This window comes from Octopus bimaculoides, chromosome 28, assembly GCF_046866305.1.
Source record: "Octopus bimaculoides isolate indiv1 chromosome 28, ASM4686630v1, whole genome shotgun sequence".
Taxonomy (NCBI): Eukaryota; Metazoa; Mollusca; class Cephalopoda; order Octopoda; family Octopodidae; genus Octopus; species Octopus bimaculoides.
The window spans coordinates 11,396,135-11,423,434 of NC_142955.1; the positions used below are offsets into that span (position 1 = coordinate 11,396,135).

The 27,300-nt window shown below is 36.8% G+C and overlaps 3 protein-coding genes across 4 annotated transcripts; all 3 read left to right on the plus strand.

Moving 5' to 3' along the window:
* Positions 1 to 139: 139 nt before the first annotated feature.
* On the plus strand, positions 140 to 18,192 carry LOC149130548 (uncharacterized). Its single transcript, XM_089343794.1, has 4 exons — positions 140 to 806; positions 4,864 to 7,379; positions 12,798 to 13,195; positions 18,170 to 18,192. Exons 1-4 carry the CDS (start codon positions 285 to 287, stop codon positions 18,190 to 18,192), a joined length of 3,459 nt encoding a protein of 1,152 aa, XP_089199920.1. The 5' UTR covers positions 140 to 284.
* Positions 15,744 to 21,120, plus strand: LOC106874838 (uncharacterized). Its single transcript, XM_014922726.3, has 2 exons — positions 15,744 to 16,307; positions 18,170 to 21,120. The coding sequence occupies exon 2, from the start codon at positions 18,320 to 18,322 to the stop codon at positions 19,466 to 19,468; it is 1,149 nt and encodes a 382-aa protein (XP_014778212.1). The 5' UTR covers positions 15,744 to 16,307; positions 18,170 to 18,319; the 3' UTR covers positions 19,469 to 21,120.
* Positions 19,498 to 27,269, plus strand: LOC149130549 (uncharacterized). Of its 2 annotated transcripts, none has more exons than XM_089344044.1 (2): positions 19,498 to 21,376; positions 25,864 to 27,269. In XM_089344044.1, the coding sequence occupies exon 2, from the start codon at positions 26,197 to 26,199 to the stop codon at positions 27,205 to 27,207; it is 1,011 nt and encodes a 336-aa protein (XP_089200170.1). In that variant the 5' UTR covers positions 19,498 to 21,376; positions 25,864 to 26,196; the 3' UTR covers positions 27,208 to 27,269. The 2 variants fall into 2 exon arrangements, with proteins under 2 accessions (XP_089200170.1, XP_089200171.1); XM_089344045.1 differs by lacking the exon at positions 19,498 to 21,376 and adding an exon at positions 21,511 to 21,747.
* The last annotated feature ends 31 nt before the right edge of the window (positions 27,270 to 27,300 follow it).

Consider the following 27,300-nt stretch of genomic DNA (forward strand, 5'->3'; position numbering starts at 1 on the left):
AAAAATCTATGAGAGTATATTGCAAAATATTTCTTCTGGATGATGGAATTAGCAGCAACATTTTAAAGTCTTTGCTATCTGGAATATCGAAGAGGTGATTGCTTTACAGGTTAATTAAACTTGGATACCTTTACAAAGGAGTGGACAGTTTTCACCTACTGATGTAGATGCTAAGTTAGATCACAGATGACAAAAACAGCATTCAATCATTCTCTGAAAATAGTGATTCAACTGAACACAAACACATTCATAGAAATGAAAAAGACACTTTCATTGTAATACGTATGGAAAGTTATTCTCTCATAATGAATCATTTAACTAAACCAAAAAACACTGAGACGAGAGAGAAACCATATCACTGTAATATCTGCAGTAAATCATTCTCTTATATTAGTGCCTTGAATATACACAAACGTACACATACAGGAGAGAAGCCATATCATTGCGATATCTGTGGTAAATCATTCTCTGTAAGTAGTGACTTAACTACACACAAACGTACACATACCGGAGAGAAGCCATATCATTGCGATATCTGTGGTAAATCATTCTCTGAAAATGGTACGTTGACTAGTCACAAACGTTCACATACAGGAGAGAAGCCATATCATTGTGATATCTGTGGTAAATCATTCTCACAAAATGGTAACTTGACTAAACACAAAACTACACATACAGGAGAGAAGCCATATCATTGTGATATCTGTGGTAAATCATTCTCTGTAAGTAGTCATTTGGTTCGTCACAAATGTATTAATACTGGAGAAAAACCATGTCATCGTGATATCTGTAGTAAATCATTCTGTTAAAATAGTCACTTGACTAATAGCTTCATACAGGAGAGAAGCCATAACATCACAATATCTGTTGTAATTTATTTTCTGAAAATGGTGTTTTAACAATTGTCTTTTAAAATGTTAGAGTTTCTTCTCCTCGTCAACTTTGAGATCATCAACTTCAATACTGTTAATGTGAACCTAAAGTTGTCATCATCTGTAAAAATATTGCCTCTGAGATAACTTGATTACTGAAAATAGCTGCGGTTGGATTTTGAGGAATTTGTTAAAAAAGAATAATGAATAAAAAGTTAGACTGTAACCACTTTGTGTTTGTTTTGTTACTGTATGTCGAGACACTGTCTCCTCTACACCTTGAATCTCTTAACTGGCACAAAGTCACACCCTTTCGCTACTACTCTTCTCTCCTCGCAGTTGAAGGTATTTTTTGTCATCCAATGTACTTGGCGTCGCTGTTGGTGTTGGTACTACATAAAAAAATCATTGGTGATGTTGCCAAATATACAGGCCTGGAGGTGGTGTCACAGAAAGAGCACCAACTGCTGGTGTCATGTAGAATGCATAGGTGCTGTCGCGTATGTTGCTGGAGCCACATATAAGGTACTGATGCCATTAGCATATAATATGAGTGGAGGCACAATGGTCCAGTGGTTAGGGCAGCAGACTCGCGGTCATAAGATCGTGGTTTTGCTTCCCAGACCGGGCGTTGTGAGTGTTTATTGAGTGAAAACACCTAAAGATCCACGAGGCTCCGGCAGGGGATGGTGGCGAACCCTGCTGTACTCTTTCACCACAACTTTCTCTCACTCTTACTTCCTGTTTCTGTTGTGCCTGTAATTCAAAGGGGTCAGCCATGTCACACTGTGTCACGCTGAATATCCCTGAGAACTACGTTAAGGGTACACGTGTCTGTGGAGTGCTCAGCCACTTGCACGTTAATTTAACGAGCAGGCTGTTCCATTGATCGGATCAACTGGAACCCGCGACGGAGTGCCAACACGCAGCATATAATATGCACTAGATATGGTTCTATAGAAAAAGTACAGTTGTTGGTATCAGGAGAAAATGCTAGTGCTGTAGCTGGGGCCATGTAAAAATTACTGCTGCTGATGGTGCAACATACAAAGTACTGTTCATGTCCCTCTTTAAAAGTACTGGTGACGGTCCCACAAGAAAAGCCTTGGTGATAGTGTCATGTAAAAGGAGCAGGTACTAGTGTAATTAAAAATTCATGAGTGGCTGTGTGGTAAGTAGCTTGCTTACCAACCACATAGTTCTGGGTTCAGTCCCACCTTGGGCAAGTGTCTTCTACTATAGCCTCGGGCCAACCAAAGCCTTGTGAGTGAATTTCGTTTGACGGAAACTGAACGAAGCCCGTTGTATATATGTATGTATAGATGTATATATATGTTTATGTGTCTGTGTTCGTCCTCCTAGCATTGCTTGACAACCGATGCTGGCGTGTTTAAGTCCCCGTAACTTAGCGATTTGGCAAAAAGAGACCGATAGAATAAGTACTAGGCTTACAAAGAATAAGTCCCGGGGTCGATTTGCTCGACTAAAAGGCGGTGCTCCAGCATGGCCGCAGTCAAGTGACTGAAACAAATAATAGAGTAAAGAGAGTATTTGTCCCTCAAAAATCCACATGCAATGATGCCACGTAAAAAGCAATGGTGATGATTCCAGGTGAAAAACGAGTAAGGTTGGAGCCACGTAAGATGACCTGTTAAGGCTGTCAAACAACAAGCACTGGGTTTGTTGCAAAATAAACAGCCTGGCATTAGGAAGTGCATCCTGCAGTAGAGTACTTTTTGATGAATAAAGTATGAATAGGAGAGAAATGTTTTTCCTTTGACTTAGACAATAGCAACAGATTTTGCATTTTATCCTCCTTTGATATACTGTTACTGCAACAGGCTAGGTTTTAGGGGCACCACAGCTTTGTAATATTCTCCCAAAGAGACAGAGGGACCTACACATAGTGGACGTAGGCGTTTTCAAAATGAAACCACACCTCTTCCTGTCGAGAGTCCCGGATGAACATACTTTGCGATAAGAAGTGCAAATGAGGGTAGCGACTTAAAACTACCTTATTCACCACATGCCACATATTAGAGGCGGCTCTGAATAGTAACTGTGTAGCAAAGCGGCAGAGCCCCAGCATGGCCAGGGCTCTGAACTGAAACTAAAGAAAAAATTTATATATATATATATATACATGTTTATATGTATATATATATATATTTACATACACATATATATATGATGATATATACATATATGTAAATATATATATATATATACATATATATATAAATATATATATATATATACACATATATATGATGATATATACATATATATAAATATATATATATATATATATATATATATATATATATATATATATATATATATATTTAGAAATATTAATAACTCTATATATATATACATATAAATATATATATATGTGTGTGTGTGTGTGTATGTATATACATATATGCATTTACACATATGTATACATACATATACATTTACATGTGTGTATATATATATAATATATATATATATATATATATATATATATATATATATATATATATATATACATGTAAATGTATATACAGGCAGAATAGGACAAGGAAAGTTACTGGGACGAATCCAGCCAATCAACAGAGCCGTCTATTGGAGTATGGAATAAATACAATCATATCAAGGGAAATAACCACTGCAACACATCAACCTCCCTTCAATTAAATAATTAACTCGGTTGATTAATTTACCGATCACCGACTTGCTGTTCATTTCTGAATGCGGTAACTTGACAAAGATTTACTTTAGGGTTGTAATGGTAATAATAATGTAAATAATAGAATTATGTCAACCTCTCGATCGTAAAGTAATTACTTGGAAGCGAAAATAGAACAGCACCAGGGAAATTAATTGGTGAAATAAGAGTAAAGCAGTGTTATTAATTAGTAAAATGAAACCACATCAATTAATGTTGTCGTATTGTTTCTGAGACACTGATAGAACGGTAAGTTGACAAAGATTTATTTTAAGGTTATATTAATATTTGTGATGATGATGATAGTTTCAAATTTTGACCGAGGACCAGTATTGTTTGAGGCGAGCTGGAAATCGATTACAGGGAACCCAGTGTTCTATTGCTTCCTATTTTAACGATCTTGAAAGGATGAAAGGCAAATGCGACCTCATTGGTATTTGAACTTTCGTATCAAAGATGGACAAAATGCTGGCGAGCATTTTCGAATTACGTGAGCGCTACGTAGTTACAATAATTCTATAGAAGTTAAAACACAACATTGGGAAAATATGTTTCCTTTTCTTAGATCTGTTATTTTGAAATATAAAAAAAAAATAACAACAACTCGTTATTGAGTGTTACATGTGACATAAAGTAAATATATTAAAGATTTGGTGGATTAACGGTAATTCAGAACTGTTAGACACACTTGAAATTTAGTTAATGCATAATGGAGAAGTTTTAGATGTCGGAGATTAAGAATATGCCAAAAAATAAGAGAAAGTGATAAATAATTAGAGATAGGTAGAAACGATTAATTTATTTATAGAATGTTGTAAAAGTTTCAATGCCCCATTGGACTCTGATCCATGCAAACATAGTCATTAAATAGATGACAATGTTGATGTTATAATATTTACAATGTTGAATTGCAATGTCATTTAATTATCCTCTTTAGCTTACTGTTTCTTTTTCTTTTTCAGAATATCACATCATGTTGACAGAAAAGAAATTTCTTCATTCAGATGTGCCTTCGATATTTTTCTCCACTCTTATTGACTAAAGGAAAACGAGATATCTATAAGGACATTCATCAATACATCAACCTCTTTATACCAAGAAAAATCTATGAGAGAATATTGCAAAATATTTCTTCTGGATGATGGAATTAGCAGCAACATTTTAAAGTCTTTGCTATCTGGAATATAGAAGAGGTGATTGCTTTACAGGTTAATTAAACTTGGATACCTTTACAAAGGAGTGGACAGTTTTCACCTACTGATGTAGATGCTAAGTTAGATCACAGATGACAGAAACAGCATTCAATCATTCTCTGAAAATAGTGATTCAACTGAACACAAACACATTCATAGAAATGAAAAAGACACTTTCATTGTAATACGTATGGAAAGTTATTCTCTCATAATGAATCATTTAACTAAACCAAAAAACACTGAGACGAGAGAGAAACCATATCACTGTAATATCTGCAGTAAATCATTCTCTTATATTAGTGCCTTGAATATACACAAACGTACACATACAGGAGAGAAGCCATATCATTGCGATATCTGTAGTAAATCATTCTCTATAAGTAGTCACTTGACAGCACACAAACGTACACATACAGGAGAGAAGCCATATCATTGTGATATTTGTGGCAAATCATTCTACACAAGTGGTCAATTGACTCGTCACAAACGCATTCATACTGGAGTAAAACCATATCATTGTAATATCTGTGGTAAATCATTTTCTCAGAGTGGTTATTTGACTCAACACAATCTTACACATACAGGAGAGAAGCCATATCATTGTGATATCTGTGGTAAATCATTCTCTCATAGTAGTGCCTTGACAAGACACAAACGTACACATACCGGAGAGAAGCCATATCATTGCGATATCTGTGGTAAATCATTCTGTGGAATTGGTAACTTGACTGTACACAAACGTTCACATACAGGAGAGAAGCCATATCATTGCGATATCTGTGGTAAATCATACTCTCTAAGTGGTTCCTTAACTGGACACAAACGTACACATACAGGAGAGAAGCCATATCATTGCGATATCTGTGGTAAATCATTCTCTGGAAGTAGTCACTTGAGAATACACAAACTTACACATACAGGAAAGAAGACGCATCATTGTGATATTTGTGGTAAATCATTCACTCAAAGTAGTGCCTTGACTACACATAAACGTACACATACAGGAGAGAAGCCATATTATTGCGATATCTGTGGTAAATCATACTCTCTAAGTGGTACATTGACTAGTCACAAACGTACACATACTGGTGAGAAGCCATATCATTGTAATATCTGTGGTAAATCATTCGCTGCAAGTGGTCACTTGAGTAGGCACAACCGAACACATACAGGAGAGAAGCCCTATCATTGTGATATCTGTGGTAAATCGTTCTCTGTAAGATATCACTTGACATCACACAAACGTACACATACAGGAGAAAAGCCATATCATTGTGATACTTGTGGCAAATCATTCTCTGACAGTGGTGCCTGGACAGCACACAAACGTAAACATACAGGAGACAAGCCATTTTATTGTGATATCTGTGGTAAATCATTCTATAGTAGTCGTCAATTGACTTGTCACAAATGTATTCATACTGGAGTAAAACCATATCATTGTGATATCTGTGGTACATCTTTCTCTCAAAGTGGTGTCTTGATTAGCCACAAACGTACACATACAGGAGAGAAGCCATATCATTGTGACATTTGTGGTAAATCATTCTCTGTAAATAGTCAGTTGACTACACACAAACGTACACATACAGGAGAGAAGCCATATCCTTGTGATATCTGTGGTAAATCATTCTGTGAAAGTGGTCAATTGACTCGGCACAAACGTACACATACAGGAGAGAAGCCCTATCATTGTGATATCTGTGGTAAATCATTAAATGATAGTGGTGCCTTGACTGGACACAAACGAACACATACAGGAGAGAAGCCATATCATTGTGATATTTGTGGTAAATCATTCTGTGGAGGTGGTCAATTGACAGCACACAAACGTATACATACAGGAGAGAAGCCATATCATTGTGATATTTGTGGCAAATCATTCTACACAAGTGGTCAATTGACTCGTCACAAACGCATTCATACTGGAGTAAAACCATATCATTGCAATACCTGTGGTAAATCATTCTCTCGAAGTGGTGCCTTGGTTAGTCACAAACGTACACATACAGGAGAGAAGCCATATCATTGCAATATCTGTAGTAAATCATTCTCTGTAAGTAGTCATTTGACTACACACAAACGTACACATACTGGAGAGAAGCCATATCATTGCGATATCTGTGGTAAATCATTCTCTGAAAGTGGTACGTTGACTAGTCACAAACGTTCACATACAGGAGAGAAGCCCTATCATTGTGACATTTGTGGTAAATCATACTCTGCAAGTAGTGCCTTGACTGGACACAAACGTACACATACAGGAGAGAAGCCATATCATTGCGATATCTGTGGTAAATCATTTTCTGAAAATAGCTCTTTAACTTGTCACAAACTTACACATACTGGAGAGAAGCCCTATCATTGTAATATCTGTGGTAAATCATTCTCTCGAAGTAGTGCCTTGACTCAACATAAACGTACACATACAGGAGAGAAACCATATAATTGCGATATGTGTGGTAAATCATTCTCACAAACTGGTCAGTTGGCTGTGCACAAGCGCACACATACCGGAGAGAAGCCGTATCATTGCCATATCTGTGGTAAATCATTCTCACAAAGAGCGCACTTTACGATACACAAGTGCCCAAAAACCTGAAAGAACCCGTATCATTGTGATATTTGTGGTAAATCATTCTCACAAAATGGTGACTTGACTAAACTCAAAACTACACATACAGGAGAGAAGCCATATCATTGTGATATCTGTGGTAAATCATTCTCTGTAAGTAGTCATTTGGTTCGTCACAAATGTATTAATACTGGAGAAAAACCATGTCATCGTGATATCTGTAGTAAATCATTCTGTTAAAATAGTCACTTGACTAATAGCTTCATACAGGAGAGAAGCCATAACATCACAATATCTGTTGTAATTTATTTTCTGAAAATGGTGTTTTAACTATACATGAATATGTTCGTACCAGAAAGGAGCTGTCATGGTCTTATCTATGATAAATCATTCTCTCATAGACCTAACTTAACTGTACATGAATGCATTCCTACAGGAGAGAAGCCATGTCAATGTAACATCTTTGGTAAATCATTCTCTTGAAAAGGCCACATGTATTCACATGTGGCTGTTCACTCACAAGTGTAACTGAATCAATGTTAAAATTTATTGCATGACAACAATTGTCTTTTAAAATGTTAGAGTTTCTTCTCCGCGTCAACTTTGAGATCATCAACTTCAATACTGTTAATGTGAACCTAAAGTTGTCATCATCTGTAAAAATATTGCCTCTGAGATAACTTGATTACTGAAAATAGCTGCGGTTGGATTTTGAGGAATTTGTTAAAAAAGAATAATGAATAAAAAGTTAGACTGTAAACACTTTGTGTTTGTTTTGTTACTGTATGTCGAGACACTGTCTCCTCTACACCTTGAATCTCTTAACTGGCACAAAGTCACACCCTTTCGCTACTACTCTTCTCTCCTCGCAGTTGAAGGTATTTTTTGTCATCCAATGTACTTGGCGTCGCTGTTGGTGTTGGTACTACATAAAAAAATCATTGGTGATGTTGCCAAATATACAGGCCTGGAGGTGGTGTCACAGAAAGAGCACCAACTGCTGGTGTCATGTAGAATGCATAGGTGCTGTCGCGTATGTTGCTGGAGCCACATATAAGGTACTGATGCCATTAGCATATAATATGAGTGGAGGCACAATGGTCCAGTGGTTAGGGCAGCAGACTCGCTGTCATAAGATCGTGGTTTTGCTTCCCAGACCGGGCGTTGTGAGTGTTTATTGAGTGAAAACACCTAAAGATCCACGAGGCTCCGGCAGGGGATGGTGGCGAACCCTGCTGTACTCTTTCACCACAACTTTCTCTCACTCTTACTTCCTGTTTCTGTTGTGCCTGTAATTCAAAGGGGTCAGCCATGTCACACTGTGTCACGCTGAATATCCCCGAGAACTACGTTAAGGGTACAAGTGTCTGTGGAGTGCTCAGCCACTTGCACGTTAATTTAACGAGCAGGCTGTTCCATTGATCGGATCAACTGGAACCCGCGACGGAGTGCCAACACGCAGCATATAATATGCACTAGATATGGTTCTATAGAAAAAGTACAGTTGTTGGTATCAGGAGAAAATGCTAGTGCTGTAGCTGGGGCCATGTAAAAATTACTGCTGCTGATGGTGCAACATACAAAGTACTGTTCATGTCCCTCTTTAAAAGTACTGGTGACGGTCCCACAAGAAAAGCCTTGGTGATAGTGTCATGTAAAAGGAGCAGGTACTAGTGTAATTAAAAATTCATCAGTGGCTGTGTGGTAAGTAGCTTGCTTACCAACGACATAATTCTGGGTTCAGTCCCACCTTGGGCAAGTGTCTTCTACTATAGCCTCGGGCCAACCAAAGCCTTGTGAGTGAATTTCGTTTGACGGAAACTGAAAGAAGCCCGTCGTATATATGTATGTATAGATGTATATATATGTTTATGTGTCTGTGTTCGTCCTCCTAGCATTGCTTGACAACCGATGCTGGCGTGTTTAAGTCCCCGTAACTTAGCGATTTGGCAAAAAGAGACCGATAGAATAAGTACTAGGCTTACAAAGAATAAGTCCCGGGGTCGATTTGCTCGACTAAAAGGCGGTGCTCCAGCATGGCCGCAGTCAAGTGACTGAAACAAATAATAGAGTAAAGAGAGTATTTGTCCCTCAAAAATCCACATGCAATGATGCCACGTAAAAAGCAATGGTGATGATTCCAGGTGAAAAACGAGTAAGGTTGGAGCCACGTAAGATGACCCGTTAAGACTGTCAAACAACAAGCACTGGGTTTGTTGCAAAATAAACAGCCTGGCATTAGGAAGTGCATCCTGCAGTAGAGTACTTTTTGATGAATAAAGTATGAATAGGAGAGAAATGTTTTTCCTTTGACTTAGACAATAGCAACAGATTTTGCATTTTATCCTCCTTTGATATACTGTTACTGCAACAGGCTGGGTTTTAGGGGCACCACAGCTTTGTAATATTCTCCCAAAGAGACAGAGGGACCTACACATAGTGGACGTAGGCGTTTTCAAAATGAAACCACACCTCTTCCTGTCGAGAGTCCCGGATGAACATACTTTGCGATAAGAAGTGCAAATGAGGGTAGCGACTTAAAACTACCTTATTCACCACATGCCACATATTAGAGGCGGCTCTGAATAGTAACTGTGTAGCAAAGCGGCAGAGCCCCAGCATGGCCAGGGCTCTGAACTGAAACTAAAGAAAAAATTTATATATATATATATATACATGTTTATATGTATATATATATATATATATATATATATATATATATATATTTATATATATATATATTTACATACACATATATATATGATGATATATACATATATGTAAATATATAGAAAAAATTTATAAATATAGACATGTTTATATATATATATATATATATATATATACATACATATATATAAACATATATATATATATACATACATATATATAAACATATATATATATATATATATATATATATATACATACATATATATAAACATATATATATATATATATATATAAATATATATATATATGTGTGTGTGTATGTATATACATATATCCATTTACACATATGTATACATACATATACATTTACATGTGTATATATATATATATATATATATATATATGCACACACGCATTTTTGCCAGTATATACGCAGTGAAGCTATACAATAGCGTCGTATTTATATTGATTGCTATTCTCCAGTAAATATTGGTGCCTTGTTGTACCACTCTTATGAATTTATATATATATTGTTATAGGGCTATTTTTTGCTGGAAATTAATACATTTGTATTGAAATATTTTTCATTCATAACTTCTTCACTGTTCTCGGTTCCGTTAACGGCTGGGTGTTCGGGCGAGTATACTTGGCATTGATGTGGCAACATTTGAAATATTGTCTAGGTAAATGCAGCTGATGAGGACTAATCAGATTTACGTTGTGAAACGTATTTGAAGGGTCTGAAACCTGGGTACTGCATTATCCTTAATCTGGGTTGTTCATTTTCGAATGTTCTTCCTAATGTAAGACAAGTTTTTCATGTTTGTTGCACACACGCATTTTTGCCAGTATATACGCAGTGAAGCTATACAATAGTGTCGTATTTATATCGATTGCTGTTGTCCAGTAAATATCGGTGCCTTGTTGTACCACTCTTATGAATTTATATATATACCCTTATAGGGCTATTTTTTGCTGGAAATTAATACATTTATATTGAAATATATATATATATATAGATATATGTAAATGTACATACAGGCAGAATAGGACAAGGAAAATTACTGGAACGAATCCAGCCAATCAACAGAGCCGTCTATTGGAGTATGGAATAAATACAATCATATCAAGGGAAATAACCACTGCAACACATCAACCTCCCTTCAATTAAATAATTAACTCGGTTGATTAATTTACCGATCACCGACTTGCTGTTCACTTCTGAATGCGGTAATTTGACAAAGATTTACTTTAGGGTTGTAATGGTGATAATAATAATAATAATGTAAATAATAGAATTATGTGAACCTCTCGATCGTATAGTAATTACTTGGAAGCGAAAATAGAACAGCACCAGGGAAATTAATTGGTGAAATAAGAGTAAAGCGGTGTTATTAATTAGTAAAATGAAACCACATCAATTAATGTCGTCGTATTGTTTCTGAGACACTGATAGAACGGTAAGTTGCCAAAGATTTATTTTAAGGTTATATTAATATTTGTGATGATGATGATAGTTTCAAATTTTGACCAAGGACCAGTATTGTTTGAGGCGAGCTGGAAATCGATTACAGGGAACCCAGTGTTCTATTGCTTCCTATTTTAACGATCTTGAAAGGATGAAAGGCAAATGCGACCTCATTGGTATTTGAACTTTCGTATCAAAGATGGACAAAATGCTGGCGAGCATTTTCGAATTACGTGAGCGCTACGTAGTTACAATAATTCTATAGAAGTTAAAACACAACATTGGGAAAATATGTTTCCTTTTCTTAGATCTGTTATTTTGAAATATAAAAAAAAAGTAACAACAACTCGTTATTGAGTGTTACATGTGACGTAAACTAAATATATTAAAGATTTGGTGGATTAACGGTAATTCAGAACTGTTAGACACACTTGAAATTTAGTTAATGCATAATGGAGAAGTTTTAGATGTCGGAGATTAAGAATATGCCAAAAAATAAGAGAAAGTGATAAATAATTAGAGATAGGTAGAAACGATTAATTTATTTATAGAATGTTGTAAAAGTTTCAATGCCCCATTGGACTCTGATCCATGCAAACATAGTCATTAAATAGATGACAATGTTGATGTTATAATATTTACAATGTTGAATTGCAATGTCATTTAATTATCCTCTTTAGCTTACTGTTTCTTTTTCTTTTTCAGAATATCACATCATGTTGACAGAAAAGAAATTTCTTCATTCAGATGTGCCTTCGATATTTTTCTCCACTCTTATTGACTAAAGGAAAACGAGATATCTATAAGGACATTCATCAATACATCAACCTCTTTATACCAAGAAAAATCTATGAGAGAATATTGCAAAATATTTCTTCTGGATGATGGAATTAGCAGTGCTATCTGGAATATAGAAGAGGTGATTGCTTTACAGGTTAATTAAACTTGGATACCTTTACAAAGGAGTGGACAGTTTTCACCTACTGATGTAGATGCTAAGTTAGATCACAGATGACAGAAACAGCATTCAATCATTCTCTGAAAATAGTGATTCAACTGAACACAAACACATTCATAGAAATGAAAAAGACACTTTCATTGTAATACGTATGGAAAGTTATTCTCTCATAATGAATCATTTAACTAAACCAAAAAACACTGGGACGAGAGAGAAACCATATCACTGTAATATCTGCAGTAAATCATTCTCTTATATTAGTGCCTTGAATATACACAAACGTACACATACAGGAGAGAAGCCATATCACTGTAATATCTGCAGTAAATCATTCTCTTATATTAGTGCCTTGAATATACACAAACGTACACATACAGGAGAGAAGCCATATCATTGTGATATTTGTGGCAAATCATTCTACACAAGTGGTCAATTGACTCGTCACAAACGCATTCATACTGGAGTAAAACCATATCATTGTAATATTTGTGGTAAATCATTCTCTCGAAGTGGTGTCTTGATTAGTCACAAACGTATACATACAGGAGAGAAGCCATATCATTGCGATATCTGTGGTAAATCATTCTCTGGAAGTAATCACTTGAGAATACACAAACTTACACATACAGGAAAGAAGACGCATCATTGTGATATCTGTGGTAAATCATTCTCTCGAAGTAGTGCCTTGATTACACATAAACGTACACATACAGGAGAGAAACCATATAATTGCGATATCTGTGGTAAATCATACTCTCTATGTGGTACATTGACTAGTCACAAACGTACACATACAGGAGAGAAGCCATATCATTGTGACATTTGTGGTAAATCATTCTCTGTAAATAGTCAGTTGACTACACACAAACGTACACATACAGGAGAGAAGCCATATCCTTGTGATATCTGTGGTAAATCATTCTGTGAAAGTGGTCAATTGACTCGGCACAAACGTACACATACAGGAGAGAAGCCATATCATTGTGATATCTGTGGTAAATCATTAAATAATAGTGGTGCCTTGAATATACACAAACGTACACATACTGGAGAGAAGCCATATCATTGTAATATCTGTGGTAAATCATTCTCTGGAAGTAGTCACTTGACAGCACACAAACGTACACATACAGGAGAGAAGCCATATCATTGTGATATTTGTGGCAAATCATTCTACACAAGTGGTCAATTGACTCGTCATAAACACATTCATACTGGAGTAAAACCATATTGCAATACCTGTGGTAAATCATTCTCTCGAAGTGGTGCCTTGATTAGTCACAAACGTACACATACCGGAGAGAAGCCATATCATTGCGATATCTGTGGTAAATCATTCTCTGAAAGTCATACGTTGACTAGTCACAAACGTTCACATACAGGAGAGAAGCCCTATCATTGTGACATTTGTGGTAAATCATACTCTGCAAGTAGTGCCTTGACTGGACACAAACGTACACATACAGGAGAGAAGCCATATCATTGCGATATCTGTGGTAAATCATTTTCTGAAAATAGCTCTTTAACTAGTCACAAACTTACACATACTGGAGAGAAGCCCTATCATTGTAATATCTGTGGTAAATCATTCTCTCAAAGTAGTGCCTTGACTCAACATAAACGTACACATACAGGAGAGAAACCATATAATTGCGATATGTGTGGTAAATCATTCTCACAAACTGGTCAGTTGGCTGTGCACAAGCGCACACATACCGGAGAGAAGCCGTATCATTGCCATATCTGTGGTAAATCATTCTCACAAAGAGCGCACTTTACGATACACAAGTGCACACATACCTGAAAGAACCCGTATCATTGTGATATTTGTGGTAAATCATTCTCACAAAATGGTGACTTGACTAAACACAAAACTACACATACAGGAGAGAAGCCATATCATTGTAATATCTGTGGTAAATCATTCTCTGAAAGACATTCTGTAACTAAATACAGACGTACGCATAGAAGTGAGAAGCCATATCATTGTGATATCTGTGGTAAATCATTCTCTCAAAATATTCCCATGACTAAACACAAATGTACACATACAGGAGAGAAGCCATATTAGTGTGATACAAGTAGTAAAAGATTATAAACATTCATAGAAGAGAGAAACCATATCACTGTAATGTCTGTGGTAAATTGTTTTCTCAAAATAGTAGCGTAACTAAACACAAACATATTCACACAGGAGAGATGCCATATCAGTGTGATATCTGTGGTAAATCATTCTCCCAAATGAGTGTCTTGACTAGGAAAATGGTGTTTTAACTATACACTAACATGTTTATACGAGAGAGAAACTGTCATTGTAATACTTCTGGTTAATCATTTTCTCATAGACTGAACTTTACTGTACATGAACTCATTCCTATAGGAGCAAAGCCATCTTGATGTGACTTCTGCGGCAAATCATTTTCTCATAAAAGACGCATCCTTTCACACGCAAGTGTAAATGCGTCAATGTTAAAATTTATTACATGACAAGAATTAAGACTATTTTGTCTGCTAAAACGCAGTGTTTTTTTCCTTCATTAATTTCAGTATTGTCAATGTGAACCTCAAATTTGTCATCATCTGTAAAAATATTGACTCTGAGGTAACTTGATTACTGAAAATACCTGTGGTTGGATTTTTAGGAATTTTTTTCTAAAGAATACTGAATAAAAAGTTAAACTGTAACCGTTTTGTGTTTGTTTTGTTAATCGATATCGAGACAGTGTCTCCTCTATGAATTGAATATCTCAACTGGCACATAGTCACACTTCTTCAATTCCCAGTTTTGGAGGTTATTGTCTTGCCATGAACTTGGTGACTCTGCTAGTGTAGTGGTGAAGACATGTGTAGACTGGAGAGAAATGAAGGTAGTATGTGCAACATCAGTGTATATGTATGGCAAAGTGCAAATGTATTGAGGGAAAAGTTGGGCATAAGAGGAATCAAATGTAGCATGCAAGAGAGAAGATTACGCTGGTTTGGATGTGTGGTGTGTATGAATGAGGACAGCTGCATAAAGATGTGCTGATCATTGAAAGTGGATGAAACCTATGAAAGAGGGAGTCCCAAGAAGACGTGAGAGGATTATGAAATGGAGTAGAGGAGCAGTTATCGTTAAATCAGAGGGGAATTGTTGGCACTCTGTCGCTTACGACGCTGAGGGTTCCAGTTGATCCTATCAACGGAACAGCCTGCTCGTGAAATTAACGTGCAAGTGGCTGAGCACTCCAGAGACACGTGTACCCTTAATGTAGTTCTTGGGGAGATCCAGTGTGACAAGGCTGGCCCTTTGAATTACAGGCACAACAGAAACAGGAAGAAAGAGTGAGAGAAAGTTGTGGTGGAAGAATACAACAGGATTCGCCACCATCCTCTGCCGGAGCCTTGTGAAGCTTTTAGGTGTTTTCGCTCAATAAACACTCACAACGTCCGGTCTGGGAATCGAAATCGCGATCCTATAACTGCGAGTCCGCTGCCCTAACCACTGGGCCATTGCGCCTCCACCAGAGTGGAGTATAGAGGAAGGAAAATGACCGGAAAGGAGAGAGTGACGTCAGGAATGGACAGGAAGAACCACGAAAGGATGTCACGTCAGCAACGCGGTTAATTCGTCTGCTAGAAGCGGTCGTAGAAAAGGAATAATGTTAAGTAGACTTTGTTAAAACAATCATATGAAAATTTGAAATGGGACAAAGAAAATAACTGGAACGAAACGAACAAGTCAGTAGCGCCATTTATCGGAGAATTGAATAAACGAATTACATCAAGGGAAATAACTTATACAACACTGCAATTAAATTACTAATTAGTGTGATTTATAACCGATCACTGAAGCGTTGTTTATATCGGAATACGGTAAGTTGACAAAGATTTACTTTAAGGCTGTTATGGTGTTGATAATGATAATAATGTAAATAATAGAATTATGTCAGCCTCTCGATGTTACAGTAATTATTTCGAAGCGATAACAACATTTGGAAAATATATTTCCTCGTCTTAACCCATAAAGCGCTGAGATTTGCACTTAGACAGCAAGGACTGCCGAGCACATTTTATGAAAATGAGACTACCATGTACACATAAAAAAACAAAAAATAGCTAAAATGTCTTCTTAGTATATTATGATGGCAAGTTTTACATCATCCGAAAAGCCATTAGCTGAACTATTAGTCTTCTTGCATTCGTCTGGTGGGGCTATCGGAGTGTTTGAGTGAGATTGTTGTTGGCACTCCGTCGAGGGTTTCTGTTGATCCGATCAACGGAACAGCCTGCTCGTGAAATTAACGTGCAAGTGGCTGAGCACTCCACAGACACGTGTACCCTTATCGTAGTTCTCGGGGATATTCAGCGTGACACAGTGTGACAAGGCTGACCCTTTGAATTATAGGCACAACAGAAACAGGAAGTAAGAGTGAGAGAAAGTTGTGGTGGAAGAGTAGAGCAGGGTTTGCCACCATCCCCTGCCGGAGCCTCGTGGAGCTTTAGGTGTTTTCGCTCAATAAACACTCACAACGCCCGGTTTGGGAATCGAAACCGCGAGTCCGCTGCTCTAACCACTGGGCCATTGCGCCTCCACTTGAGTGACATTAGACCCCAACAAACGCTCATAAATTAAATGCAGCTATCTCGGCCACAATCGTGGCTCGTCGTGCTTTATGTGTTAAATAATAACTTCTAAACTGAAATGTTGATCTGCTGTTTATGAAAAGCCATGATAGACTGTTACTTGTGATATAGACGAAATTAATTGGTAAAATGAGAGTAAAGCGGCGTAATTAATTAGAAATATAAGAGGAAACCGATTGAGGAATACCTCATTAATTAATGATGTGCTGTTGTTTATTGTTGTTGTTGGCACTCCGTCGCTTACGACATCGAGGGTTCCAGTTGATCCGATCAACGGAACAGCCTGCTCGTGAAATTTTTTTTACGGAATTTACCGAACGCTGTACCTTAACAGCTGGTTGATCAGCTGTTCTAGTTTGGCAGTTCTGCGAGTCATACCGAAGATAGCCAAAATGACAATGATACTAATAATCTTTTCATAAAGATAATAATCTAACCTACTTTTGACCCGAAATTTGGCAGGAGGGCATAAGTCGATTACAAGAACCCCTCTGCTTTGTTGCTTCTTTTTTTTCTACCTGGAATTTATGAAAGTCGACCTGGGTGGAATTTGAACTTTGAGAGTAAAGACGTGTAGGGCACAGCCCATGGATTCATAGTAGACGAAATGAAGAGAGGGACTTTCACTGCAGACTAGCTAGCAAGCTGGTCCACAGAGAAGGGACTTCAGTTTGGGCAGGAGAGGCGCCTGGAGACTTAAATGGCTGATCGTACTCGCCCTGAAAGTGTGTCACCGATTGAAGCAAAATAAACAACACACCGACAAGCTGAATGATATACTGTTAAGCATTTTGTCCAGCATGCTAATGATTCTGCCTGTACATAATAGAACCCTTCGAAGTTACAGTAATCACATAGAAAGATTGAGAAAATATGTTCCCTCGTCTTAGATATATGAAACATTGATTGTTTTTGAAAGGTATGAAGAAACAAATTTAGGGTGTAGGTATGCCAGTTTTTCAATGCCTCAATGAACTCCGACCCTTGCAGACATTGACATTAAGCGGATGACAGTGTTGATGCTGTAAAATGTTGAATTACTATGTCGTTTAATTATCCTCCTAATCTTAATGTTTCGTTTCCTTTTTCAGAATATCACATCAAGTTGTCATAAAAGAAATTTCTTCAATCAAATGTGCCTTTGATATTTTTATCAACTTTCATCAAACTAAAGAAAGCCGATATATTTATAAGAAGCCTTCATCAATACATCAACCTCTTTATATAAATATTCTCTCATAATGAATCATTTAACTAAACCTGAAAACCCTTATACAAGTGAGAAACTGTATTCCTGTGACGTCTGTGGTAAATCATTCTCTGGAAAGAGTATCTTGACTAATCACAAACGTGTACATACAGGAGAGAAGCCATATCATTGTGATATCTGTGGTAAATCATTTTCTCAAAGTGGTCACTTGACTAGTCATAAACGTATTCATACTGGAGCAAAACCATATCAGTGTGATATATGTGATAAGTCATTTTCTGCAAGTAGCAATTTAACTCAACACAAACGCATTCATACAGGAGAGAAGCCATATCATTGTGATATCTGTGGTAAATCATTTTCTCAAAATGGCCACTTGACTAGTCACAGACGTATTCATACTGGGGAAAAACCATATCAGTGTGATACCTGTGGTGAATCATTCACTGAAAAGGATCGCTTGACTAAACACAAACACATTCATACAGGAGAGAAACCTTATCACTGTGATATCTGTGGTAAATCAGTCTCTCGAAGGGGTGACTTAACTAAACACCAGCGCATTCACACTGGAGAGAAACCATATCGTTGTGATACCTGTGGTAAATCATTCTCTTGTAATAGTCACTTGACTAATCATAAACGCATTCATACTGGGGAAAAGCCATATCAATGTGATATCTGTGGTGAATCATTTTCTGAAATTAGCACTTTAACTTGTCACAAACGTATTCACACAGGAGAGAAGCCATATCATTGTGATATCTGTGGTAAATCATTTTCTGAAAATAGTAATTTGACTAATCACAAACGTATTCATACTGGGGAAAAACCATATCAGTGTGATACCTGTGGTAAATTATTTTCTGAATCAGGTCACTTGAAATCACACAAACGTATTCATACAGGTGAGAAGCCATATCATTGTGATATCTGTGGTAAATCATTTTCTAAAAATAGTAATTTAGCTAAACACAAACGCATTCATACTGGGGGAAAACAATATCACTGTGTTATATGTGATAAATCATTCACTTCAAACAGTCACTTGACTAAACACAAGTGCATTCATACAGGTGAGAAACCATATCATTGTGACATCTGCAGTAAATCATTTCCTGAAAATAGCACTTTAACTAGTCACAAATGTATTTATACAAGAGAGAAACCATATCACTGATATGTGAGAAGCCATATCATTGTGATATCGATGGGAAACCTTTGTTTTGCAATAGCCAATTGGCTTATCATAAACGTATTCATACTGGGGAAAAACCATATCACTGTTATATATATATATATATAAATCATTTTCTGGAAATAGCACTTTAGCTTGTCACACATATATTCACACAGGCCAGAAGCCAGATTGTTGTGATACCTGTGGTAAATTATTCACTAAAAATGTTGATGTAACTAATCACAATTGTATTCATCCTGGAGAAAAACCATATCACTGTGATATATGTGGCAAATTATTTTCTGATGTCAGTTACTTAAAAAGACACAAATTTATTCAGACAAGAGAGAAGCCATATTGTGATATCTGTGGTAATCATTCTCTCAAATGAGTGCTTTGACTAGACACAAACAGACATATACAGGAGAGAAGCCATAACCTGTGGTAATTCAGTTTTGAAAATGATGTTTTAACTATACATGAACATGTTCATACCAGAGAGAAAATATGCATTGTCAAATCTTGTGGTAAATCATTCTCTCATAGACCTAACTTAACTGTACATGGACACATCCCTACCATTTTCGGAAAGACATTTTTGTCCTCCTCCCCCATCCAATTTCTTCATTTTTCACATTTTTCCATAACCCTAACCCTAAAACCTTAAAGCTAAAACCAGTACAAACGCACGAATGATGTCATAAATAACAGTACCGCCGATGGTTGTTGTTGACAAACAACGGCAATAATTTTATTCAAGGGAAAAGATCCCATTACACCGCCAGAACGTCTTGTTGACAATCCACAGCAGTAATTGTTTTCACCTCAATAGACGTCATTGATTGGTTAAAATTACCGAAATACGACAACTTTAACACGAAATAACTTCGAAAATAATAAATTTTCTTAAAAACGCCAAGAGTAAATGATGTTTTAAATGAAATTTGTGTAAATGATGTTCAAATGAAATTTGAAAGTGTTTAGTTACAAAAAATTATTTTTTCTATGTGCCGGCCAGAGGTAGAAGTGGGCTTGGTCACTGATAAGAATATCCTCAGGCCTTCAAGCAGGCTATCCACATGCGAGAAATAACAACCAAATCTCACAAAACTGCGATAACACTCAATCCGAAATATGGATCTTTTAGTTTTCATATTCGTTTTCCACATTTTTTTTTCCACCTTTTAGACTGTCTTTTAATTGTTTTTCGTTTTAGGGGCCGGGAGCTGCCGTGCTCCTTTTACTATGACGCATACAGAAACAGACAAAACAACCGTTCATTTCCACTTTCAGACAGCCGGATGACGGGGGGGGGGAGGTATTTTGGGTCGGAGTTTTTCATAAAAAATTTGAATTTGTGTTTATTTTTTCCATGTTTCTTAATCCCCGTATTATCCTACGTAGATTGATGAAAAAAAAAATTCGGAAAAAGTTTTTAAAAAGTTTTAAAAAGTACCCTACTTTAATTTCACATGAATTGTTGTTGTTGTTGTTGTAGGCACTCCGTCGCTTACGACGTCGAGGGTTCACAGCCTGCTCGTGAAATTAACGTGCAAGTGGCTGAGCACTCCACAGACATATGTACCCTTAACACAGTTCTCGGGGATATTCAGCGTGACACAGTGTGACAAGGCTGACCCTTTGAATTACAGGCACAACAGAAACAGGAAGTAAGAGTGAGAGAACGTTGTGGTGGAAGAGTGCCACCATCCCCTGCCGGAGCCTCGTGGAGTTATAGGTGTATTCGCTCAATAAACACTCACAACGCCCAGTCTGGGAATCGAAACCGCGATCCTATGACTGCGAGTCCGCTGCCCTAACCACTGGGTCATTGCGCCTCCACTTCACATGAATTACTTTGTCATATTAACTGCAGGAAATTACTCTGAAAGATATCTTTGCAGAAAGGTGAGTAGATTAATTACATTATGTTATCGCAGTTTTGTGAGATTTAGCTGTTATTTCTAGCATGTGGATAGCCCGCTTGAAGGCCTGATAGTATATATATATATATATATATATATATATATATATATATATATACGAGGATAGAAATTGGGCAATTTTTGCTGGAATTTTTTTCTTGAGAACATACTCTTTGTGGTTAGGTGATTTGGCATCTATTTCTAGCAAATAGGAGTCCACTTGGCGACAACAGAGCGAAGCAACTCGTGACAACTCAATTAGTTAGGGAATGGGCATCTACAGATATAGTCACAAGCAGGCAGCCTCTAAAAGACAAACGACCAGAGGGAGAAAAGAAGATTACAACCAGCCAGGTAATACGCTGGGATCTTGTTCAAAACAGGGCCACCAGTATTTTCTTCATCTGTTCTCTTCTACTTCTCTACTAGAAATGTTTACTTTGGAATTTACTTCTATTTATAAAAAAAAAATCGTGTGCATGTTATTTTTAACGTAAGTTTTCTTATGATGGCTTCTCTTTTCTGCGTATTACTTCATAAATCTACGGATGCACATACGCACATACTAGAGAAAAATGCGTGGACATTGGAATTAGACACTGAGGGAAAATGGCTGTAACTTTTTTATTTTTTAATTTTGACGATTTTCGTTTTCGATAATGTGTTCTATATGTCACGGTCATGCGATTCCCCCTAAAAAAAAATTTGGACCCCCCCTTCCCTCCCACACACACCTAACTCTAACCCTAACCAGATTTGGCTGTTATTTCTAGCATGTAAATAGCCTGCTTGGTGAGGGGGCGGAATTGAAATTTTTCAATTGGGATTCCGTAAAAAAAATAAAAAATAAGGGGGGGAAGGTTCAGATTACATATAAGTACCAGTGAAACACTGGAGTTGATGTTATCAACTAGCCCCCTCCCCTAAAATGGTTGCCCTTGTTGCAAAATTTGAAACCATTATTTACACAACATTCTTGCAGTGTTAGATAAATCTTTCTCAATTTACTGTTTCACATAATTCAATTATTTACACAACATGATTGTAGCCTTAAAAATGTGCTGAATCATCATTACTGTGTCAGACAAAATACCGCTCAGCATTTTGTCCTGTCTTAACATTCTGAGTTCAAATTCCATTGTTTGAGTTAGCTTTTCATCCTTTCAGTGTCAGTAAATAACTACCAGAGTAGCACTAGGGTTGATGTAATCAACTAGCCCCATCCCACCAAATTTCAGGTTTTGTGCCTATATTCTTTTCTACTCTAAGTACAAGGCCCGAAATTTGTTGATTAGATCTATCATGGTGTTTGAGTGGTTTTTTAAACCTGACACTGTTTTGAAAAGACACACCATAGATTGCATATCTGAGTTGGACCACCAAGAGCTGCAGTTAAGTTCTGATTTTTGTGGATCTGAAAATGTCTTTTGAGGCCTCCCTTAGATTTGAAGACTTCATGGCATACACAGCATTGACAGGTGTGCACAGATATATAGGCAGAGTAGTTAGTGGAGGTTCGTTTTTCATGGGTCTGCAAATGAGATTTGAGTCCAGCAAAAGAAAGGCATGATCTGTCACAAATTGTGCACACAAAATGGTTGCTAAGATTCACCTTTGCAACACCTTTTAACATCCATTTCCCATGCTGGCATGGGTTGGACGGTTTGACCAGAGCTGCACTGGTTTGGTCATGTGATGTGGATGGATGTCAACAGCTCCTTATGGAGAAGTGCCGATCTCTCAAAGTGGATAGAACTTGTGGAAGAGGTAGATCCAGAAAGACATGGGACAAAGTACTAAAGGACAACCTCAAGACGGCGAACCTTTCAGACAAGATGACAAAGGACCGAGATACCTGATGCCTTGCTGTACTCAAGAGGACCAGTCCTCCACAGCAGAAGTGTTATGGCCACATCCCCTGGTGAAGAGGAATGGCCTACAAGAGTCCTGTGCTGGTACCACATAAAAAGTTCTTATTCCAGTGTCACATAAAGGCACTCATGCTGGTGCCATTTTAAAAGCACCCAGCACACACTGTAAAGTGATTAATTTTAGGAAGGGCATCCAGCCATAGAAAATTAATAATTAAAAGCACAATAAATAAGTATCCATTTAATTCTAGTAATAAAATCCTGAAGTTTCAAAATATATTCCTTTCTAGATGGGATGAGGATATCCTTCAAAGAGGAATTCCAAAACAGTGGCTCTATCCTACCTGTAAATTCCATAATCAACGAAAATTGGAAGTTAAATACAAACAATAAACGTTAATTATAAATTGGAAAAAATAATAATATTAGGGATAAAATCCAAAATTACATGTAAAAACTCAATTAAAATCAATTTATTAAAAATTAAAATTAAATTAAGTTTAGAATTAAATGGATTATATCATACTTATTTATTGTGCTTTTAATTATTAATATTTCTATATGTGACAATGGATTTTCATCGATGAGTTCATGAACCTTGGTTCTTTTCCCTAAAACTATATATATATATATATATATATATATATATATATATATACATACACACTCACACACACATGTATATGTCTGTACCTGCGAGTGTCTTTGTGTATTTGTGCATGGCCCTTGTGTTGAAATTATGTGATGGTTGTAAACGAGTGTCATTGTCTTACAAGCAGTGTTGTTTGTTTCCAGTCTTCCATGATAAACATGTCTGGTTGTGAGAAAATAGAACTGTGCCTGGAAACAGGTGAAGTTTGGTGACAGGAAAGCTTTCCAGCCGTAGAAAATCTGCTACAGCACATTGCACATTAACCAATGCAAGCATTGTAAAGTGGACATTAAAGGTTGACGATGGTGGCAGTGACAGCTCAGGAGCGACTGATCAAAATAAGCCAATTCCAATCATTTACTTTACAAAACTATAATATTGTAATGATGGTCCAATTGGGAATCTTACAGTACATAGAATTTTTATATTTTCCCTTCCTGACGCTTCTAAATTTGTTAGAATTAATATAGGACTCCATATTACAATCAATTTACTCAATTAGTAAATCTGTGTCCTTAGCATTATCACCATAACAATGTACTTATATATTATGATATATGTGCGTGGCCGTTGCCAGTACCGCCTGAGTGGCCTTAGTAGGATTTTCGAGCGAGATCGTTGCCAGTGCCCCTGGACTGGCTCTTGTGCGGGTGGCACATAAAATGCACCATTTTGAGCGTGGCCGTTGCCAGTACCGCCTGACTGGCCTTCATGCGAGTGACACGTAAAAGCACCCACTAGACTCTCTGAGTGGTTGGCGTTAGGAATGTCATCCAGTTGTAGAAACTCTGCCAAATCAGATTGGAGCCTGGTGTAGCCATCTGGTTTCACCAGTTCTCAGTCAAATCGTCCAACCCATGCTAGCATGGAAAGCGGACGTTAAACGATGATGATGGTGTCAGCATCTATGTGTATGTGAAAGTGAAGTGAGTAGCTTCTTCTTTTCTGTTGATATTTCATCATACACAAAACTGGATATTGACTGCAGACTGCCATTGATAAAGACCGACATAAAGCTTTCATTGAATCCATTGAAGCATGAAGTCATAGAAAAATAATATTTATCTTCTGTATTTAAGCATATATAAATTTTAGTCAGTTAACTGCGACCATGCTGAAACACTGCCTTGTGCGGTTTTAATTGAGCAAATTGACCCCAGGTTTTATTTTTTAAGCCTAGTACTTATTCTATCAATCTCTTGCTGAACTGCTAAGTTACAGGAACATAAACACATCAACACCTGTTGTCAAGCAGTAATGGAAGGGTAAGGACAGACACAGAGGCACACACGAACGTGCATATATATATATATACGACAGGCTTCTGACAGTTCCTGTCAACCAAATCCATTCACAAGGCTTTGTTTGGCCAGAGGCTATAGCAGGAGACTCTTACCCAAGGTGCCACGCAGTGGGACTGAACCCAGAACCATGTGGTTGCAAAGCAAGCTTCCTACCACACAGCTACGGTTGTCATCATATAATACCCTCTTCTATGTCCTCAGGGGTCAGACATGATTTGCTGAGGCAGATTTTATACAGTCTGACACCCTTCCTGCCCCTAGCCTTCACCTGTTTCCAAGTAAAGTAATATTTTCCATGAAGAGTCATTTTTCACAGAAGACTAGAAACAAACAATGTAGCTTGGATGTTGGTGAAGTTCATTGACTCACATGATGTCAAGACAAGGCTACATTCAAGCATTAGCATACATATACAAAGGCTTTTCCCAAGGTGCCACGAGACTACATGGTAAGGTAACCATAGCCATGCCTGTTCTATGTATTTATTTATCAACACTGCACACCTTGAAAGCTGAGTGAAGCAGTTCTATTGTCCAGGTAAATGTTTATTTCTACAGCTTATCTCTATAAATATACTAAAATTTATTCTGTTGTATTTTATGTATCTCCTGTATCTTACACTGTTGTTTCTCTACTATTTCAGAATAACAAATGACACTGGCATCAAAGAATTATATACATCATTTAAATCGGATATATTAGGGAGAAAGTTATATGGAACTCATGTAAGCCTCCTTATATAAATTTATTGTAAATTGCAGGCAAATATTTTTCCTGAACTGAGATTGATAACCATGATCATTTTCTTGGCTATCTGGAATGTGTACAAGGATGATTTTGCTTTTGAATTAAACTTGGATAGATTTAAACCAGTTTCCATATTGACAGTGATCACAGTAGAAGAAATAATTACTGAGAATATATGTATATGAAAAGAAGATAAACATCTCTGAATTGTAATGAGAGAAGAAAATTAATGTCGAACAAGAATAAGTTTGAATCAGAACCACAGTTTAAAAGTATTGATTTACATTGTGATATGAATAAAGAGAAAGGGAAAACATCAGACCACTGTGATATCTGTGGGAAATCATTCTCTGAAAGTTGTAACTTAATAACACACAAATACATTCATACAGATTTGAAATCATATCATTGTGATGTTTATGGTAAATCATTCTCTCAAAGCAGTCGCTTAACTGAACAAATACAAAGTCACAAAACAGAGAAACCATATCAGTGTGACATCTGTGGTAAATCATTCTCTTATAGAAATAACATAGCTGCCCACAAGCGTATTCATACAGGTGAGAAACCATATTGTTGTGATGTCTGTGGTAAATCATTTTCTCGAAATGGTCAATTAACTAGACACAAACAAAATCATACAGGGGAGAAATTATATCGCTGTGATGTCTGTGGTAAATCATTCTCTCAAAGTGGTGACTTAACTGGACACAAACGAAGTCATACAGGAGAGAGACCATATCAGTGTGATATCTGTGGTAAATCGTTCTTTCAAAATTATAAATTAACTACCCACAAACGGAGTCATACAGGAGAAAAACCGTATCTCTGTGATATCTGTGGTAGGTCATTCACTCAAAACGGTACTTTAACTGAACACAAACAAATCCATACAGGAAAGAAACTATATCACTGTGGTGTCTGTGGTAAATCATTCTCTGTACATAAAGTCTTAACTAATCATATGCGTATTCATACAGGTGAGAAACCATATAAGTGTGATATCTGTGGTAAATCATTCTCTGTAAATAGTGTCTTAACCACACATAAACGTACTCATACAGGAGAGAAGCCATATCAGTGTGATATCTGTGCGAAATCATTCTCTCAAAGTGTTCATTTAACTAAGCACAAACGTATTCACACAGGAGAAAAACCTTATTGCTGTGATATTTGTGGTAAATCATTCTCTCAAAGGATTCACTTAACAAGACATGTAGCTATTCATGTAGGACAATAGCTACATCAGTGTCATTATTGAGGCTGTCAAGGATAGTTTCAATAAATCTTGAATTGATCTTGTCTAATTTTTAATACAACTTTATTAGCCTTT